Here is a 22,363-nt window from a genome sequence, read left to right as displayed (position 1 = left end):
AGTGCTTTAAGAAAACTTTAAATTTCACATTTATAATTCACATTTCGTCCCATTCTCATGTATTGTCAGTATGGCATGGTAACATTGATTGATTGATTGACTGATGCAAAATGCATTTTATTAGGCATTTATTATTCTTAGTTATTGCTAATTCCAACATTTACTTTATTATTAAAATCAAATGTTTCATCTGGTAAAAATATTAAATGGATCTGAGAATTAAAACGTTAACAAAGACTAATAAATATAACAAATGTGTTGCTCATTGGTAATATCAGTTAATACACTAACCAATGTTATCTAATGGAACCTTAATGTAAGGTGTTGAAAGAGCATTGGTATTGCTGCATGCACAGTAGGATATACAATGTGCATCCAATGCAAACACAGCCCGTGTTTTTTAAACAAGAAGTGGCAATTAAATCAGGAGTGCCAACTGAATTTTCACATCGTTTTGCACAGCTGCAGGCCTTTATGTGTGTGAGTGAATCTCCTTCTGAATGTGACACTGGCCACTCACATGTTTTAGTCAGAGGATGTTCTTATACTGCAGCTTATTTGATAGAGCACAACAAAGTTATGGGTTAAATTCATCAAAGATCAAATTGCTCAAAGCATGCTATGGTCCATAGATGCAGGAACCTTTAAACTTCAGAAACCCTATCTTCATCTGACAGAAATCTGGTTGCAACTCCTTGACTGATATTTAGTATACTGGAATGAAAATGGGTATGATACACTTGGCATCTGCCTGAGATTGCAGGTCCTGTCGAAAGAGCCTTGATTGACATTTGAAATATCCTCTGAAATTACTCCCCAAACATCATTTTAAAAGTGCAATGAATGCCATTTATAATGCATGAAACATTCTGACATGCCAATCAAGTGTGAAGACCAGAGGCCTCAGAAGTGATGGCCCTCCTTTTTGATGGGTTTTCCTTGCTGGGGTGCTTTGAGGCAGATTTCCCTGCCCTGGACTGTTGCCCAGAGAACCTTGAGGAATCTTCCTGGCAACTAAGGATGTTCTGAAAGGGTATTCCTGTGGGGACCAGAAATTCGAACACGGGAGAAGAAAAACATGACCTAGTCTAGTTACAGAGCCTGAAATAGTGTCCCATATTATATGCTGGTAGAATAACGAAAGACCTAAGCATCTGTGCCTCAATTAGAGCAGTTAAATACTGGTTCAGAGGGGATCTTAAGGTCAGTATTAACCATTTCTTGCAACATTTTCTCTAGACAGTGTTTTTGTAGTATTGACTTTTTAACTAGTTTTGATTTTTTTATCCTTCTACATTTTCAATTATATTTTTATTTGTTTTTATATAAAAACATTGCACTATTAAATTGGTAATATTTTAGTTTTAATAATTTAGGTAACTATACAAGGATTAAAATGTAAACAAAAATGAAATGAAAATTTGATTTATGGCATTCTTAAATTCTGATGGTGAAATTTACAAACAGAGAACCTTATTAACTGAGATATAGTATAATAATTATCAAAACAAATATACAGAATTAACCAATAAAGTAACATATGTATTATTTACAAAACAGAATAATGCATGTAATATGTCTTTTCATCTATTTTCTTTTTATTTAACCCTTTAACTGTCACTGTCCCCCCTGTGGGACGCCTAAGTTTACTTCACCATATTACAAATAAATCCTAATCTAATCATGACAAACTATACATAGTTGGAAAAGTCTAAGTAATAGATATTTAAAAAGACGTTTTTCCATATTTTTGTGTTAGAAATTATGTAGGAAAAGTAATAGATTAATATATGTCAAGAGTGCCACCTATCATAAAATGAGTTCTGACCTTTGTCACAAAAGACTTTCTTTATTGTCTTTTTCCCTATCACGCTTTAGATATCATAAGAAATTATATATCAGCTGAAAACCTAAAATCTCAAAATTCATCATTTGAAAGGCATTTTAAAATCAGACATTGCATTACCATGGAAAATGTACATCAAAATCATATTACAAAATGTTTTCATTCATGAATTATAAAAAATGTATGAATTTTTATGTCTGTATTCAAAAATGAGAATGACAGTTAAAGGGTTAAGGTGTGTGACCTTTCAAGACATGTATATACCACATGAACAGGTATTTACACTGAAAAAAAAAACAATGTAAAATTTACAGTAAAAAACGTTGTGGTTGCCGGAATTTTAAAAATACGGTAGCAAAATTTTACAGTTTACGGTTTTCACTTAAATTTACAAGTAAATACCGTAATTTCATTAACTGATATAAAAAAGCTGGTGGTGATGAGAAAGTCACATGATGAACCAAAGCCTATCATAAGCATGTTTTAAATATTAACATACATAGAAGGTTCACAGTGTCTAATCATTATCATGGTAACACACACAAAACTGAAATAATGTAATAAACATTAATTTAACAACATTAGATGTAACATACAACCCTAATGTACAAAACTGCTAAGAAAAAACTAAGAAGAAAAAGTTATTTCAACAACAACACCCCCCCCCCACCTTAAATTTAACAAAATGTAACACAGGGAATTCTGGGAATGTCAATTTACTGTTATTCACTGCAATGTTTACGATTACTGTTAACCATTTAACAGATTTTTACTGTATCATTTTTACAGTTTTTACCGTTAAATTCACTGCCATTTTTTACAGTGTAGAGTTCCTGTATATAGTTGGTAATTGTCACAGCATGGGGGTTGTAAAAAGTTTGTAATAATAGATATTTTGAAAAAAGTGCACACCTGCAATTGTATTCATAGCAATTTTGATGTATCACTGATGAACAAATGGCAAATGGAATGAGTTACAGCACACACCAATTATTAATTCTAATTAATTATTTCCCTTCAGTAATCTGGCAGCAGCCCCAGAATACAGAATGTAAATTATAATATTGTTATTTCATAAGCCAAAAATTAAATCCCATTATCATCCTAAAACATTTCTGAAATCACTAAGATATTTTGTGGTGGCTCCTAACAGGTCTTTTATTTTTTGTATGTGCAGAGATTTTAATGAGCAACACTAATGGCTAACAAAAAGTACTGAATCACAAGAGAATTTCCGAAGGCTCAAAATATGCAGCCAGGCATGATGAAGAGTAAACAAATGAAAATCACACAGTCTAAAAGCACAGGTATAAGATAACCAGACAGGAGTCAGATGAACCATGACAGACAGGACTATGATTATAGAAAACTGCAGTGGCAATTACATGCAAGACTTGATCAGAAATGTGCAGAGAGTGAATGTGACTATAAATACACAACAACGAAAAATGATGAGCAGGTGTAAGCAATCAAGAATTCCGGAATCTGACTATTACAGCGCCTTCGGTAAGTAAAACAATCAGCAGGCATTTCAAACACTTTATAAAGTGTGAACATATGAAAAGAGAAATTGATGAACTCATGAATTTTAAGGTTGCTTTGATAAATATCTAGTCTTATGTATTGAATTATGTGATAGTGGTACATATTGTTTTTCTGATCTGTGATTATCAGATCATTGTCAGATCAGCAAACAACAATGGTGGCTGGTAAACTTAAAAATAATTTGTAATCCTTTTGGATTACACAGTTTTAAGAGAAACTATTAAACTTAATGTGATGCATACTTGCCAGTTATACATAAATAAAACTGGTAAGATATATGTAATAGTACTAATAAACTAATCATACACAATAACCAGGTGTATATACTGTATATGTATCATCAGTCAATCTGATTAGCTTCAGTCTTATATAGTTTAACAGACTTGTTTCTATATTATAACTATGTTAATAAGCAATGTTGATGAAAGTATTTTTGAAAATATGATTATACATGCAAATAGTCAACAATGATTTTTTTGAGCACAAATCTTATCTGTTTCTTACATGTTTCATATATGACTGACAAATATCCATCATATTACACTTTTTAGTTTGTTTATGTTAAAACTGTGTAATCCAAATGGATGGAAAATCAAAAACATAAATCTTAAATTTACATATTTTAAAGTGTGTCAGTGAGGTCAGATCTGGCACATGCCTTGAGGTAACAAGTTTGAATATGTGCATATGAATGAGATTAAAATGCTGCTTGTGTGGCTTCAGAAGACTTGGCACATAAATTGTTATGATTTTTTTTTTTCTCCATTTCGGAGCTCAACAGCCTCATTGTTTGGAAAAGGGCAGTGTGAAAATTCATAAACACATCTCATTTTGTCTTCTTCACAACAAAGAAAGCCATAAACAAACAACTAATGACTAAACTAATAATGAGTAAATGCAGGCAGAATATTCATTTTGGAAAGAAATATTCTCTTAATGAAGTCATCAGTTTTCATGAAGGACCAGTACTTCTGAAATATAAATGGTAAGACTTTCACTTGCTCACTTCTCACTTTCACTCACACATGCCACAAAAATGGACAAGATCAGACAATGTGCAAACACAACAGTAATATATTCCTACACAATCCATCATAGACAAAATTATACAGTATCTAGATGTAGCGAAGAAATATTTGTCCCTGACATTTCATTAGAAGAGTAAATTAAGAGGTCCAACACGTGAGATTGTGTGTGTGTGTATGTGTGTGGTCTTGTTTTTATATCCTGGTGGGGACCTAAACCTGAATACACACAGACTCATGGGGACTTGTGTCACCTCAATTTAGGTCCCCATGGGAAAACAAGCTTATAAATCATACGGAATACAGAGTTTTGTTTTGTTTTTTTTTCCATAAAGTAAAAATGCAAGAAGTTTTCTGTAAGGGTTAGGGTAAGGGGAAAGAAAATAAAGTGTGGACAGTATAAACACCATTGTGCCTATGGAGAGTCTCCACAAGGATAATAAACCAGACATGTGTGTGTGTATGTGTGTGCATGTGTCTGTGTGTAGAGGGGGGTTGGTTTAACAGGTAATGTTACAGTCCTCTACCAAACACACACCTGTTGCCTCCGGTTCATTTACATTTCAGACTAGCTCACCTTGCACTTTGGGATGCAGTGTGTGTGCACATGGTATTGTCCCTACAAGGATAGTAATACCAGTAAATTTTAATCTTGTAGGGACATTTTTGGTCCACATGAGGAAACAAGTTTATATATCATACAGAATGAAGTTTTTGAAAATGCTAAAGGTTTTGTGTGAGGGGTAGGTTTAGGGTAAGGGGAAAGAAAATATGTGGACAATATAAAAACCATTAAGTCTATGAATTGTCCCCACAAAACACTGAAACACAACAAGTGTGTGTGTGTGTGTGTACTTGTTCTTGCTACATTGTGTGGCCCAAATGTCCCCACAAGGATAGTAAAACCTGAAATTTATGACATGGTGGGGATCGGCCTGCAGTCCCCACAATGTAAAAAATTATTAAAAATAGTAAATTATGTTTGTCTGAAAATGTAACAATGCAAACATGTTTTCTGTAAAGGGTAGGTTTAGGGCTAGGGTTGGGTTAGGGGATAGACTATATCGTTTGGTCAGTATAAAAACTATAGAAGTCTATGGAAACTCCCCACAATTCACAAAAACAAACGTGTGTGTGTGTGTGTGTGTGCATGTGTGTGCTTAATAATGACTCTGGATTAATATCTCATGCAGAAAAAAAAAAAGTGAATTATTTCTAAATTCTTTTTATGTATAATTGAAACTCTACTGCTTGTGTTTCAAAAATGTACAGTGGCAGTATCTTGCATGGCATCAGATAATATAACCATTCTTAATATTTCTTCATAAATCCATATTCATATTACCTTTTACATACATGATATTTTAGGTTACTTCATGTTTACTATATAACTCTCCTGGCTTCTCCTTTTGCTTCCTTCTGTCTCTTTAATTCTAAAAACAACAGTGCCCTCTGCAGGTAAGTACTAAGTTTACTGTTACTGTATGGTCACAAAACACTTTTATGACTTACAGGTTGTGACAAAATAATGTGAACACCTATTATATGTGACCCTGGACCACAAAACATAAGTAAACAGTCATAAGTAGGACAGATATATTTGTAGCAATGGCTAAAAATACATTGTATGGGTCAAAATGATCTATTTTTCTTTAATGCCATAAATCATTAGGATATTAAGTAAAGATCATGTTCCATGAAGAACTAAGAACTTCATTTGAACAACTCTAAAGGTGATTTTTGAAATATTTTTATTTTTTTGCACCCTCTGATTCCAGACTTTCAAATAGTTGCAACTATTGTCCTGTCCTAACAAACCGTACATCAATGGAAAGCTCATTTATTCAGCCTAATATAAAAAAAAAATGACCCTTATGACTGGTTTGTGGTCCAGGGTCACATATGGGTTAATATGATATCCAGGCTACAGTGAGTGTCCAAATAACGCAGAACTACGAAGTGACAGCAAACCTCAATATTAAATTCAAAGACACAATTTTATCAAAAAACAGCCACAGAAAACTTCACAAAGCCAAAATCCACCCGGACAGTTGAAGCACCAAGATGAACTTTAACATCTGCCCTGACCACTCACCTGACTAAATATTATCCAAGTTTTAAAGAGACTGTGTCCACTGGAGACTATTCATACATTTTGTAAATTATTCTAAGAAGATTATAAGCTGTATTAAAGGCAAATATAAAAATAAATATTCCCTATTTCTTAGGTGTTTACACTAATTTGTCCAGCCCCTGTATATATGTATTTCCAAACTGAGCATAGCTTGGGCAGACCGTTTTGAATTATATATTCAGGACACTGACCAAAGTGGTTTAAACCTGAAATGAGCTACCCATTAGCATGCCTATTCTTCTCAATGGCAGTTGCTTGACTTTCACATGAAAAATGCAACATGCAACCTGCCATCTTAGCAACTTGCAAGGCAGAAAACAGGGAAGCACTTTCAAAAATAATCCATCACCAGTAATGCATCTGTAGCTTGTTGCATATGGGGAAAATGGTCAAAATGTGTAGTTAGGTAGGTAGCAAGGAAGAAAAATGCTGTTTGCTGACATAATGGTGTAGTTACAGCATCCACCCAGCAGGGTATCTGCCACAACTAACCAGCCAAAACCTGAGCCCTCTACACTGGATATGTTTGGAATGGATCACTATAGTTTACTACTTAAACTTTACTATTAAAAGAAGAAGAAGAGGATTTTACATTTTACATGTTTGTTTTCCCTTTTCCTGAACAATTTGAATATTTAATTCAGCAAGCTAATCAATTCTGCTTTTATATTTTATTATTTTATGTCATGTTAATAATTTTGCACGTTATCATTTTGAGCCTGTGCAGTTTTTTTGTTATATATTTATTTGTTTATTTTTAAAGAGTGCTGACGATAATCAAAGCCAAGCAGCCACAAACTCCACAAAACAAGCTCAGGTGCCTCATTATGGGGACAGTTCTCTGTTCTGTAAAAGCTCAGAAAAAAATCCACACAGCTTGAGACAGGCAATTAAAATCTTCAAAGAACTCCTTTATTCATGCAGAGGACTCATCTTCGTAAGACAACTTTTTGATCAAACAATAAACCCTTAGAGAACGAAAGGGTGGTTATTATTATTAATTTTAAGGATGTCCAGATGTTATGCTTAAGCATTTTTATTTGCCTGCTCCTACTTTCTTTTTCTTATATAAACATAAAATTTTAACCTACTTAATTAACTAACATATTATTAATAGGGACATATTATTGCTGCTTGTCTCATTCCACCATATTTTATACTGTATATATTGTATATTTTAAATAATTTTGTTTTAACTTATATTTAGTTTTGTTTTATTTTTCATTCATCAATTGAATCTTGAAAGCAGTTGTTCAGTCTATTGAAATTCATAAACAGTCTAAAAAAATGTAAGCATGAAAATGAAAAATGAAAGATCCAGAAGCATTAGAAGGAGTGTTGTCATAGAGGTGAACGGTCAGATACATTAAGCTCATGGAACGGAAGTGACCCATTTTATCTCCACCAGTGATGCCATGATTACGTTATATTTTGATTGATTCACTTAGAAATGTTCCCTTATTAAACGATCTGCAGACGCATTTGTTATAAATTAAGATTAAATGCCACAATTTGGGATACAATTCATGGCTGTATTTTTGCAAAAGTTTTAAGATAAAATTAGGAAGAAAATCTGAAAAGATCTAGGATTCATTATCTGACTTCAGTGCCATCATGGTGTGCAATTGTAGCAGCACTTTCAATCAAGAGTAGGTGTATGTGTTCATCTGTCTAGAGGAATGACTGAATTCATGGTAATGGAGGGTTTGGTGGGAACACACTGAATTTAGCAACACCAGTCTTCCTCTTTCTTTGTCTGTGGGGCTGTCGGTCTGTTTCTGTTTCTCTCCCACTCTCAAAATGAAAACATGTAAATCTTTTTTTGTAAAATCAAAGTATGTGCATGATGTGATGATGAGGTCACTTTTATTTGGCTTATGTCTTTCAATTGATACTGCTTGTTTCCATAGAAACCTTTCTTCCCCTTTCCCCTCATCTGACACTCTCTCTGCCCCTCTTCTTCCTTTGAAGGAAAAACTGCATTACACAACCATCCGTAACACCACGTGTTTCTACCACCAGTTTTGGTGTGATGATGACAGAGTAGGAAAAAATGACGGATTTTTTTACTCAACTCATCAAATCTATTTATCTATCTATCTGTCTATCTATCTATCTATCTATCTATCTATCTATCTATCTATCTATCTATCCTTCCGTATGTCTGTTTGTCTTACAGTAACATGAAAATTAATAAACAGTTACATTATCCAGTGGTTAAGCAACAACCTCCAATATTAACAAATCCGATTTTAGCTGAACCATTATTTGAATTAATAATTTCAAATTATTGACGGATGGAATTTTCACGTAAAAATATTATGATTCATTGTGCACTAGGGAAATAATTGCTCACCGTTTTAACCATAGCAATTCATCTATCAGATCTTTAGTGAAAATCCCTCTTTACGTCAATCTCTTATTACATAAAGTTGGCAGCGTAAGTTGCGGTTAGTGCAACATGGAATTTCAGTGGTTCATAAATTAACCACTCTCTTGTAGTAAATGACAAAGCAATACAGGCATATTTTAGTGTATCTGTCTCATCATTTTTTCTATTTATAGCTTTGTTTCCACTGTTTTGGGAGTGGAAGCTAAAAATATACTGGTCTAAAAAATACACACTATTGTGAAATACAAAGTAACGAAATAGATCAATATTGACATCACAATGCTTTTCTGGTCAAAATTTTATTATGCCCATACTGTATTAAAGTTAAAGAAGGTATAATTTTCATATTTTAATTAGAATAACACATTTAATTGCTTTTATTTTTGTTCACATTTTCATTTTTAACCATGAACCTACAGGACACTGCAGTGTTTAAAACAACAAAATAAGCTAGGGCTGGGTAAACAACAACAACAACAACAACAACAACAACAACAAAAATCGATTTCTTGATTTCAATAGATTCTCAGTTTAATTAACCAATATTGATTCTTAAATCACAATAGATCTTTTGGTCTGTGCTGTTTTCAGCTGATGAATGAACAGTACATAGCACGTCTTCCTTCCAATAAGTAGCAATAATAGGCTAGGCTTTGTTTTACTTTTAATATGAAACAAAGTCACAGATTTCTGTTCATTTCATTAGGAAATTCAAGCAATAAATACCGTTTTGGCATTCTTTAATGTGGCGCGATAGATCGTTGTAGCTTCTGTGTACCCGCCTGTGTGTAATCAAATGCATTAGGAAAACATTTGTGACAGTTTCGTTTTTGTCCTGGATCTTCTGCTCTGCTGCCAGACTGGAGTGCACTCGCCACCAACTGGACAATTTACAATTTTTTCTCAGTGTAATCTGTCAAAATCACGGATGGCCTTCAGATTTTTCCGTCACTGATAAAAAAAATATAGTTAATGATGGACAATTTTCGGTTAACGTGACCTTTGACCTATATAAATATGAAGAGTTCAGATGCAAAAACCTCTAAATCCATCAGACCTATTTCTTTAAAATTAGCATTACTTTCTGGCTACTTTGTATAAGTTTCTCTGTAAGTATTGGTACTTCTGATTGGGCTGAGGCTGGAATTTAGCGAGTTTGAAGTAAAAGTATTTGATGGACATATATTATGTGTCAGGAGCATTCACTCAGTATCATTATCTCATTTTTGACAGAGATGGCTTTTACCTGGTTTTGCATCTGAACTCTTTATATATATATACAAGATACAAGATCAATACAAAATGTTTTGTTAAAGTTCCATAATACATTTTTAAAATATCACATTGTAAATATCAATTAATACTAACAACTAACAACTATAATATATATATATATATATATATATCTTTTATAACCTACAGTATATATATATATATATATATATATATATAATTATTATTATTATTATTATTACTATTATTATTATTATTATGGAACTTTAACCAAAAATTTTGTATTGATTTTGTATTGTTTTATGTTGATTATGTCTTAGTTTTGGAGTTAAGGTCATTTGAGAAGTATGTGTACTTAATAAAACTGTCTTCAATTTATCAGCATTTTGCTATAAAATATGTTATAATAACTTTCATTAATAAAACTAGAAAACATTTAGTGCTTACCACTCACTGAGACTTAGATTACTTTTTTTTTTGTCTGTACTTAAAAATGAATGTACATGAACTACTGGTCTCTCAAGCAAGGGTTGTTAGTGATTTATTAATGTAAAAGCATCAATTACATTAGTCATGCTTTGACACAAGTTTGTTCTATCTCAATATCTACTCAAGATGACGTCAGAAAGAGGAATTTCCCCTGCAGGATATATAAATCGTGAACATGATGGGGCTTTGTTACTGCTAGAATCTAGTGTCTTTGCGCATTTTCTTGTTGATTGCTCTAGGAATAATGAACTTTCAGGGTAAGTTTTATTTTTATTTGAATGAAATTTTTTTATATGAAAAATCATTCTGGAGAATTTCATTTAATATAATATTTTCAATTATGCCATACTATTTACTTAATTTTTAATTTAGATGATAGAACATTGAGATGATTAATGTACTATATGAGGCTATTTAAAAAATACATTTGTATGTAAATAAGTCTGAAGAAGCCTTAAGTAACTTCTACAGTCAGTTGGAATTAGGTGCATTTATTATGAAATCAGGATATCCAGCATGCTTGAGCCATGTGTGAGAGCTGCGTCACAGTGTTGCGCATTTCTAATCGCTTCTGTCTTTCACTCTCTCTCCTACAGCGGCTCTGTTAGTCACACTTGTGGGAATTGTGGCATCTGCCCCAATCTCTGACAAAATGGACACTATTGAACATGCCCACAGTTTAACCAACAAAATTCTACAAGATATTGTTTTAACTCATGAAGTCTGGGTAGACCAGAAGGTAAGCACCTTTATTTTTAGGACTGCAACCACCATAGACACTAAGGACTTACTGTCCCCAGTATTCAGAAGAGCAGTCAATCAGTATGGGGTTTTCAGTGACTGATTCTTAAAAATGTACATTTGGTCCCTCTAATTTTCAGTATTTGGTTACATGGTTGCTGTCTAACCATTTTATATTTGTATATTTACATATGCACTGAATCTTTGAATGTATATCAGTATTTCACTCTGGATCAACAAACTTAACTGTAAATGTTATTAAAAAGTTTGCTTTAACTTTAGCTTTATATAGATAAGTTTACAAGAGAGACAAATCGTTTGGACACTTCAGTCACACTTGGGAATGTTATTGCATTAGATACAAATGTTCAAATTAAACCAAACAAATGATTCTAAAACTTTTCTCAGAATAACTTTGAAATATTTTTAGTTACTTGAAGGTGTGAAGGTGTTTTATTAAATGTGTGAACCTTCTAATACAAGTTCACACCAGTGAGTTTGATAACTACAGGGGTCCACTAAATGCAAATTTACTTTGCTCTGGAATGTATGTGAGGAGTTGCTGATGGTGTACTGACACAAGAACAAGAAACTCTGTCCTGTCGTGTTTAAACAAGTTAAATGCTTGTCTTTTCGCTTAGTCAATGATTTTGGGCAACAGAACGACTATGGAAGAACTGGGCTACTTGAGAGACGAATTTTTGAAGATACCCCGTGCCCCAGTTCTTCAGAACATCTCCACTATCTCCAGCATGGTAAGTTTTATTCAGTTTTGACTTGGATAAATGCTACTTTTCTTCAGAAAGTTCAAAATTTAGTTGTATTATTAGTTGGAGAAGAAGTATTACTTTGTGGACTTTATGATGGAACACAGTTACACAAGGAACACAATTAAAAGGCACAAATGTAACATGATTGTAAGTTCAGCAAATAAACTGTGAGATCTCTCTGTTACTGTCACAGGAAACCTGCCTTGCAAAAATAGTAGAAGGACTGCAGCTACATCTGGATCTCTTAAAAAATGTCGGCAATCAAATCACACCGACTGAGCAATACAAAGGTCTTAAAGCAGATATTCGAGACCTTCTGCATCAAATCAAAAAGGTATGGTATTTGACTTGGGGACTGTTCTTTTCTAAAGCCTGTTTAGTCATTCCTTGATTTAGAAACTCAGTTTCATGTACTGCTAAATTTAAATTATATCTGGTATCATATTGCAGTGGCTCTCTTAGGATAGCAGTCAAGTGCTTAAATGTGCTTAAACCATAGCAATATAAATAGAGAAGGTCAACCATATCTCATGAGAAGTTGTAATAATTCATACAAGATGGTAAAAATGTCTTAATGATAAGAGTGTGTTGGAAAGGTGCAACTTTCGGTTTTCTTTCCAAACGCTGTTTACCTGAACTGTTTTTTTTTTCTTTTGCATGTTTGAATGCTCCATTCAATTATTTATGTATTTTTACAGTTGCAGAAACAGGCAGGATTTGACGCATCAGACAAGCAATTACAGGCCTCCATGCATGATCCGCCAAGCGAGTACTATATCCAGGTGGCGGCCCACATCACCCTGCAACAACTTCATGACTTCAGCTCTGACGTCCTCCGCAGTATCCTCAGTATTCAAAGTATGATGGCACCCTGAGAGAACCCTGACACTATGCAGCTCTACGTAAATCCAGCAGGTCAATGAGCAACCTAGACCGTTAAGCCCGAAGTATACTTGAGTTCTGACTTGAGCTCATAGCCTTTCTTAACTGTAGAGTTCCATCCTTGTACAGTGCCTGTGCTATTTTTATACAGAAAATGATTTTCCTGTGGAGAAAATAAACCTGTTGTACTCTGTAGAGTATGCATAGATACTCACCAGCACTGTAGCTTAGCACATGTTAAAACTGAAGTATACTTTGGGCTTTACACTGAACAAATGCAAAACATGGTAATTTGGACATGGAGAGACTGGAGAGTATTTATTTTCTTTGAATTTTGTATTTTGTTTATTTATTAATTTGATTATTTATTTTATATTTTCACTTTACATTTAATTGATTATTTATTAATTTAGCAATTTATGGACTCCCCTAAATTGCTTTATTATTTACAGTCTTCCTCAGAGAGCAATGTATTATTTAACTCACTATGAAATATTTGACTGTGTCAAACAATCTGAGCACATGACCATGTCTCATTAGTTAAATGAGGTCATAGTCATTGGATTGATCTCCTGATCTCTGTGAGAACTACCTAGTGTTTTCATTAGTCATTTCATGTGATATTATGTTCTTGTTTTTATTTTTCTCACCCACAAATATTGCTTTTAAATGAGATAACAGATGATTTTATGTATGACTCAGTATTATTTATATATTTATTTATTTATTTAAATTACATTACATTTATTTAAATTACATATTTTATTAAAATACATGTATTTATTTTTGCCATTATTTGGTGTTACGACGTTTGGAATAATTGGAATAATGCACCTTGCATTTGATCAAAATAAACATTTTGATGTTAAATATCTGTTGTTGCTCATAATGTCTCTCTGTGTTATTTTCTGTATCTGAGATTTATTTGTGTCATCTTTAGCCAGTTGACAATTAATTAGGAAACAAAGGTGCACATCTGAGGTGGTAATGTGGTTACCATGCAACATGTTGGGTATGCATTATTTGTCTATAATTAAATGGTCCATTATTCCGCTTATACCATGGTTACCTCAGAAGCTTTTGTTCATTCAAAGCTCTTGTGTGTAAAACTACTTTCTTAAAGTTATCATGGAGTGACTATTTTAGAAATATTTCACTAAGACAATTATGAGCCAGTGCTGACAAAAACCTGTGTGCGGGAGAGAGAGAGAGCAGGAGAAAAAGATAGAGAGTGCTTTCCATTATTTATACCGCTACTACTACTACTACTACTATTACTAATTTCTAATTGAAAAAAAGTCCTTTCATCCTTTTGTTTGTAGAATGCCACAGTGCATACCCATTTTTTTAGTGGCCTTGGCTCTGGAAGTCCCCCCCTCCCCCAAAAATAATTTTATAAAGGCCTATTTATTAAAGGAGAACTCCACTTCCAGAACAACAATTCACAGATAATTTACTCCCCCCCTTGTCATCCAAGATGTTCATGTCTTTCTGTCTTCAGTCGTGAAGAAATTATGTTTTTTGAGGAAAGCATTTCAGGATTTTTCTCCATATAATGGACTTCATTGGTGCCCCAATTTTGAACTTCCAAAATGCAGTTTAAATGCAGCTTCAAAGGGCTCTAAGGCTGAGGAAGAAGGGTCTTATCTAGCGAAACAATCTGTTATTTTTTTCAGAAAAATAAAAAATTGTATACTTTTTAAGCACAAAAGCCTGTGTAGCACAGGCTCTGGAATGCGCGTTCACGTACTATTGCATCACGTCGAAAGGTCATGCAGAATGTTAAGATTAAGAAAGTGCAAGTAAGTCAAACACTGTTTACAAACGATGTCGGACGATTCTGAAGTTGTAGGAGAAAATAACATGGAGTTTTTCGACATACTCTACCTTTTTGATCCGGAGTACACAGAACATGAATTTAGACATGATTCGTAGCAACGTTAGTGATGGGAAGTTTGGATTATTTTACCGACTCTGACCTTTGAGTCTCATTCAGCAAAATGAACAAATCTTTTTTCGAGTCATTTCGTTCATTTTAGCAAAATCAGCATCACCTGACAGCGCCATGAATGAATGACTTGAAAAACCCGAAGACTCGAAACAGGTGAACTAATTCCAGTACAGAACCTAATAAGATGTTGCGCATGTGCGACTGAACGAATCACTCCCCGAGGCGACTCGTTCTTCCCGAGTCACATTAAAGATTCGTTTAAAATTAATGAACCATTAAAAAACGACTCACGGAGGCGTATTCTAGAGCCTGTGCTACACGAGCTTTTGTGCTTAAAAAGTTAACAAATTTTTATTTTTCGAAAACAATGACCAATCGTTTTGCTAGATTAGACCCTTCTTCATCAGCTTAGATCCCTTTGAAGTCGCATTTAAACTACATTTTGGAAGTTCAAATTCGAGGGCACCAATGAAGTCCATTATATGCAGAAAAATCCTGAAATGCTTTCCTCAAAAACCATGATTTCTTTATGACTGAAGACAGAAAGACATGAACATCTTGGATGACAAGGGGGTGAGTACATTATTTGTAAATTGTTGTTCTGGAAGTGGAGTTCTCCTTTAAGAGCGTATGACAAGACAGTTTTCTGATTGGGGCTTTCTTTGCAAAACCATGAGTAACAGTTTTTCACCTGGAATTTCTGACTGTCTGGACTTTCTTTTCTTTCTTTTTTTTTTATTGAATATTGTGGTGTATATAATATACATTTATCTGTGCACATCATTATTTTTTAATTCATGTGCCATTTAACCAAAAAGATTAAATATAATGCAAGTGTACAGAACATCCAAAGATACTACACAATGTGAACACAGAAAACTTGTATTGTATAGACACAAAATCTTTGGCCACGTTCACACAGCAGCAGAATACGGTTGTCAGTACCGTATTTGAGTCCTAATACGGTTACGTTCACACACAGTATTTACAGGTATGACAACCAGGGGCGTTTCTAGGATTTTAAAACATCCGGGGCTGGTGCCAACATCAGGGCCTAGTGGTAGTGGGTGGGAGCTCACATCATGCTCACATAAGATTTTGTTAGACACAAGTGGTTGAACCTGGATCCTTCTAGGCGGGTCCGGGGGCATTAAACCGGGGGTTAAAGACCTTGTCATACTATTAACAATAGTAAATAGTAATCACTGCAAATAGCAAACATATCAAAGTATTATAACAAATTTATAACATTACAAAAATATGTTAGACAAATAAAATTATTTACAACTATAATAAAACTATTTATAACTGTAACAAATATATAGTTGCATGCAAAAATAGGGCCCTATTTTTTTCCCCAAATTCCATTTATTTTATTTTTTTCCAATTCTGTTTTCTGGTCTTCGTTTTAATGGTTAAATTTAGTTTTATTAATCAAAATGTAATCATGTGTAATTAATTAAAACCATGAATCTTATACAATTTACCATCAATTTATCAAAAGTTAAGAAAAATTACATGTTTAGGAAATGTGAAATGTTTTATTTTTTCTCACTTTACGTTTTGTTACCAAATATGTTTTAGCATGTCAGTTTATTTGAATGTTTAAAAACAACTTTTATTTATTTTTACAATAGCCTTATGGAATTCTGTGTTGTGTATTTTTCTGGTTATCAAATGAAGGTATAAAATATTGATTTAATCTTTTAATGAAAATTATATTTTATTTTTGGCAAATAAAGGGAATTTACTATTAAAATGTAAAACATGGAAGAAATAATGTGTGAATTTTTTTTTTTTTATAAATTTTTATTAATTAATAGTAGTAGTAGTAGTAGTAGTCATCGTAGTAGTAGTAGGCACTTACATTTATACTATTTAGAAATCACATTTGAGAAGTGTATTGTCGTCCTATATTGAATAATAAGCTAAAATAGCAATATTTAATTAAGGAGAGTCTGATAGGCAAGGTCGAATTTTGATTGGTCGTTTGATTAAGCGTGCTCACCCAACCTAACATCATGTAAAATTTCTTGCATTATGGAAAGCAAACTCGAAGGCTAGGCTACGAACATTAAATAATTTCAAGGTTGCATATTGCATGAACTGATTTCATCATGGACATTCGAAAATGGATTAAAAAGAAAGAACCTGCAGCTACTACTAGTACCTCTGACTCTGAGCTTCTAAGCAGTGTGGAGGTGGACAGTGACAGTGTAGGCCCGCTTACGCCACTGACAAACACTCAGAAAGCAAGTGTCCGCCAAAAAGCAAGGACTCACCGTCACCGTCAAGTGTGCCAGAGGACCTCGGTAAAGACAAGCCAGTCCAGGTTCGTCTCAAGCAGTTTCCAAAAAAACAACAACATAAAAATGACTGTAAGCAGTCATTTTCACTGAACTGGTACAATGAGAGAGAATGGCTAGAATATTCAGAGCAAGCAGATTCGGCATTTTGTTTCCCTTGTCGGAAATTTGGTGGGAGTGACTGTGTTTACAAGTACTGGTTTTAACAACTGGAAGCACGCGACAGATAAAGCGAAGGGATTTCACAGACATGCTAACAGTAAAGAGCATCTGGCATGCATGGCTATTTGGAAAGAGCAGCAGTTGCGATTTTCCACAGGAAAGGAGATTTCAACCCTAGTTAATTCAGATTAGTTAATTCAGCTTTCTCGAAATCGCCTCTATGTGTCTGCAATTATTGACATTATCGAATTCCTGGTTTCAAATGAACTGCCATTGAGGGGTGCAGTTGATTCCGTTGAAGACAGAGGCCAGGCGGGCAGCGGACTGTTCCTGTCACTATTTGATTACACACTAAGAAAAAACAAAGAGCTAGCCCAGGCCTTCAGTACAATTCCAAAAAATGCGACATACACATCACACGATGTTCAAAATGATTTAATTGAACTGATGAGTACAATCGTGACAGAGCACATTGTGAAAGATGTTGGGGAGTCATGGTTTACAGTTAAAGTGGACGGAACAAAGGACCCAACGGGCAGTGAGAATGTCTCAATTGTTCTTCGATATGTAGACCAGAACTGCTCCGTGAAAGAGAGACTGTTGTCAATGTTGACCACAGACAAGTGTGATGCCCTGTCACTCAGTAACATGGTGCTTGAAGAGCTGGCAGACGTTGGTCTCGATACGGGTAAAATACTAAGTCAGTGTTATGACGGGGCCAGTGTAATGTCTGGAAGAGAAGGAGGCATGCAGAAACTTATTCAAAACAAGTTAAACAGTGAAGTGCCCTACATCCATTGTTTTAATCATCAGTTACATTTGGCCATAGTACATGCTGTTTCATCCGAGAGCGCGGTAGAAGATTTTTTTGACGTTTGCAATGCGCTTTACAAATTTCTGAGAAAGCCCACTGTAGCTGCACAGTATAAGGGACAGAAGCTTAAACGGCTGCTGGATCAACGATGGACAGGACACCTTGATACGGTGTCTGTGGTGCTTAAATCGCACAACACACTTGTCGAGTTTCTGAATGAAATAGCGACCACAAGAAAAGGTGCTGATATAAAACTTGAAGCTGTTGGACTTCACAAAGCCATCACAGAACCAGCTTTCAAATTTCTTTCCTGTGTGATGTACAAAGTTTTGGGCCTGACGGATCCACCGAATAGAATGCTGCAAGCTGAACAAACCAATCTAATGACGGCAGTTCAGCTCATTCGCAGCGCTTCTTCATGCATTGAAAGTCTACGATCGGATGCAGAGTTTGCGAAACTGTGGGCTGAAAGCATAAAAAGTTCAGATGATGCGGTTCCTACTGCTCCGAAACGGCAGCGACAGGCCAGCAAGTCTCTGCAGGACTATATTGTAAATGAAAGTGTTGGCCAGCGTGAATCGAACATTGAACAGGAGTGCAAGCGGCTGTTTTTTAACATTATTGACTCTATTCTCGGAGAAATGTCCGTGCGTTTCAGCGAACGTAATAGCCAGTACATGTCAGCTTTGGATGCACTTGACCCTGGAAGTAAGAACTTTTTGGATGCGGGGAAAGTGAAACCACTACTGGATTTAAGGAACACCGAAATGGTAGAGTCTCAGTTCACCGTTGCACGCCAGTTTTGGCAAACATTGTGCACAGACCAGGACGAGAAAATGACTTTGGTCAAACTTCTTGTGGTGTTTGGTCACCCAGAGCAAGAGCTTTGGTTGGTTTAGATTACAAGAATACTGCTATTGGTAAATGGTAATTGGCTGTTAATGTTGAAAGCCTGTTATTGGTTACAAAAGCAATGGGGTGTGGCCTGTAATTGCCTGCAGGGATTAGAGAGCTGATGCAATATCAGTTTTTTTCCTGTCAGCTTTGATGTCGATATGACGGTCGTAGTTCTGAAATAAAACCCTATTATTTGGTTACTCCCATTGTTCCAGTGCCGTGTTTCAGTAAAACCTCTAAACAAACCCTGACTGTCTCTAGACAGCACACTTCTTTCAAATTACTCCAGCGTTTTCCAAGCCATGCCAGTGGTACTGACTGCCCTAAAACACGCACTAACATTTGGGGCCTCGACTGCTATGTGCGAGAACTCTTTCTCAACGTTGAAGAATGTATTTTCTGAGCACCGACGCAGCATGTTGCATAGACGAAAAGCGCATCTGATCAAGTTGGCATTCGAAAATGACCTTAGTAGAAAGTTCAGAGAAGAATGGAAAGAGTTACTGCTGAGGAGCTTTCACTCATCGAAGAGAAGATTGCAGCTCTACTGAGGCTAAAGGTATGATTAAATATTTTGCTCGTATTTTAAAGAGTTTGATGATTAGTCACAGTTGTCAGTGCTGTCAGGTTGTTTTAATACTCCGTTAAACAAACATGTAGGGTAGCAGGCATAAATTGCGTTTGATGGTGTTGTTGCGTGTCTGCATTCGTGGTGAAACTTCTGTTTTGTGTATATATATACACACATATAAAGACCGTTCGTTCAGAGCTCTGGACGTTGCTCACTAGCTGCAGTTTTTGTGCTTGTAGCAGATATGTTGGTTTATGGCGTGTTAAAACTTAAGCAATGTACCATAGCTATCTGTTTTTTCTTACTTGGGAGTGTTATATTTGCATTATATCTGGCGCCGGCTCTGCACGCAGAACATGCAGGATTCATATTTAAATAGTCTTTTGCGGCATAATATTTACAGATACTAGTTCGCGACTTGATTTAAGTTTAATGACCAACTTTTGATTAATTCATTCAAACTTTGACAAATTCCGTGGAAATCATAAGGCCATACAAAACAACATTCGGGGCTGGAGTAAAAAGTTTCGGGGCTCGAGCCCCGAATGATTAGCCCTAGCGACGCCCCTGATGACAACCGTATTCTATAACCGAACTCACACCCATATTTTATGTCTAATATGTAAGAAAATAAAATCTAAAAATGTAACAAGTACTTTTCTAGTTGAAAAAAAAAAGGTAAACAAATGAATCAAGTAAATTCACTCAAGTATGAGAACTTACTCCACTGCCAGTACTCTATTAGCTACTATTAGCATAAAAGGAAAAATAACAGTTGTTATTTTACAAATCTAAAACAAGTTTAGTTGTAGCGTTCTGCCCAATGAACAGAATGACACTTTATTTTACAGTTCTCACAAAGAGAAAAAAATAGGATACCCTCTGACAGACACTGTTCTGACGTAATGGGCATTCCTTGATGTACAGGATATGATGTAACACAAGTCCTATTTTTATCCAGTTCTTTGATTTTTTGAGTGGTGTTCTTTTCCGCTTGATCATACACTGGTATTTCCCAGTAATACAACCTCTGGTTTCTGACAAATTGAATTATTTGCTGACTCACGCTAAATCACATTATGCCTACCACAGTTCCACATCAGTTTATTTTAGTTATTGGATTGTAATTATTTATCTGATTGTGTTTACACAGTTTTTCTTAAATATATATTAAGAATATACATACAAATAATAATAATAATAATAATAATAATAATAATAATAATAATAAAGATAAAAAAAAGTTCCAAAAGATGTTCAACATTTTGTATTCTGGTTTAGTGAACTACCATAAAAAATATAAAACACTGAACATCACCAAAACTGCAATATTGTCACCTAATGTGATTCTAAAACATAAGTAAATCAGATAAAAGTACAGCTTTAAACCATTGACCTGAAATAAAAGGTCACACTTTATTTTAAGGTCCAGTTCTCACTGTTAACAAACCATTATCTCTGGCTTTTGCCTCAGTAAACTCCTAATTTGCTGCTTATTAATAGTTATTAAGTTCAGGTATTAGGTAGGAATAGGAACATAGAATATGGTCATGCAGAATAGGTGCTTTATAAGTACTAATACACAGTCAATATGTAAAAATAAGCATGCTAATGAGTAGTGAGAAGTGTTCTCTATACTGAAGTGTTTTTTTTCTTTAAATAGCAATGCCATGATATTCATGAGCCATAATTATTTGACAAACTTCAAAATAAATCTTAAAATTGCATAATTGTCTCAAATCCATCAATCATTCATTGTTTTAAGTTTTCTTTCTTTTTTTCTTTTTTTTTTTGGTGCGGCTGGCCTGAACTGCTGCGTCAGTTGGAGTCAACTGGATTTGGGTCTTGACATTCCCATACTTGACTTGTATGGGGGATTTTTTTGGCCGTTTTAATGTGTCTTGTCTTTTTGTTCTCTGCCTCTCATTTTTTTTATGACTTCAAGTGTCACGATTAAAAGTTTTTAAATAGTTTTAACCCTGTCAAGCCTGACATAATGATAGTTTTATGATCAAAGCTCTTTAGTTTCTGTTGTGGGGACAATACATGACGTTCAGTGCAACATACAAAAGTTCATAGGTTTACTTTAAAAATCAGAAAAAAAGATTTTTAAAAAATGTGCATAACCTGAAGGTAAAGATGTTTTTAGAATTACACTACACTGGCTTTTACTTGCTAAAAAGTATAAACTATCAATCAGATGATAGAAGACATGTAATAGAATGTGTACAACAGGTTATATATTTGTTTTTAATATATATATATATATATATATATATATATATATATAAAACAAATTACATTTTATAACATTTTCAAGTCTTATTTTCTTCAAATAAAGAATAGTTTGTGAACCGGTGGGCAACTAACGGTAAAATACACCCCCATTTGTTTTTCCTATGTACGTAGATAATATCTAATGGTAAAGATATTTCATAGTGTGAAACCAGAACTAATTCTGACTTCAGTGACTTCAGTGGAAATCTAATGTGTAATCACTGCTGAACAAACACTTTTGCTCATGTTTGTTAACAGGCATAAATCGCAGCATATGAAGAAAATGAACAAAACAAAAAAAAAAGCTGTAGAGAAGCATATTCAACAG

At 34.4% G+C, this 22,363-nt stretch overlaps 1 protein-coding gene across 1 annotated transcript; it reads left to right on the top strand.

The window, feature by feature from the left end:
* Nucleotides 1–10,839: 10,839 nt before the first annotated feature.
* Nucleotides 10,840–13,064, top strand: csf3a (colony stimulating factor 3 (granulocyte) a). Its single transcript, XM_051124976.1, is given in 5 exon segments — nucleotides 10,840–10,921; nucleotides 11,261–11,403; nucleotides 12,047–12,160; nucleotides 12,369–12,509; nucleotides 12,874–13,064. Coding segments are annotated over 5 exon segments (657 nt in total). The 3' UTR covers nucleotides 13,051–13,064.
* The last annotated feature ends 9,299 nt before the right edge of the window (nucleotides 13,065–22,363 follow it).

This window comes from Labeo rohita, chromosome 12 (assembly GCF_022985175.1).
Source record: "Labeo rohita strain BAU-BD-2019 chromosome 12, IGBB_LRoh.1.0, whole genome shotgun sequence".
Taxonomy (NCBI): Eukaryota; Metazoa; Chordata; class Actinopteri; order Cypriniformes; family Cyprinidae; genus Labeo; species Labeo rohita.
This window is presented reverse-complemented; position numbering and strand designations above follow the sequence as displayed.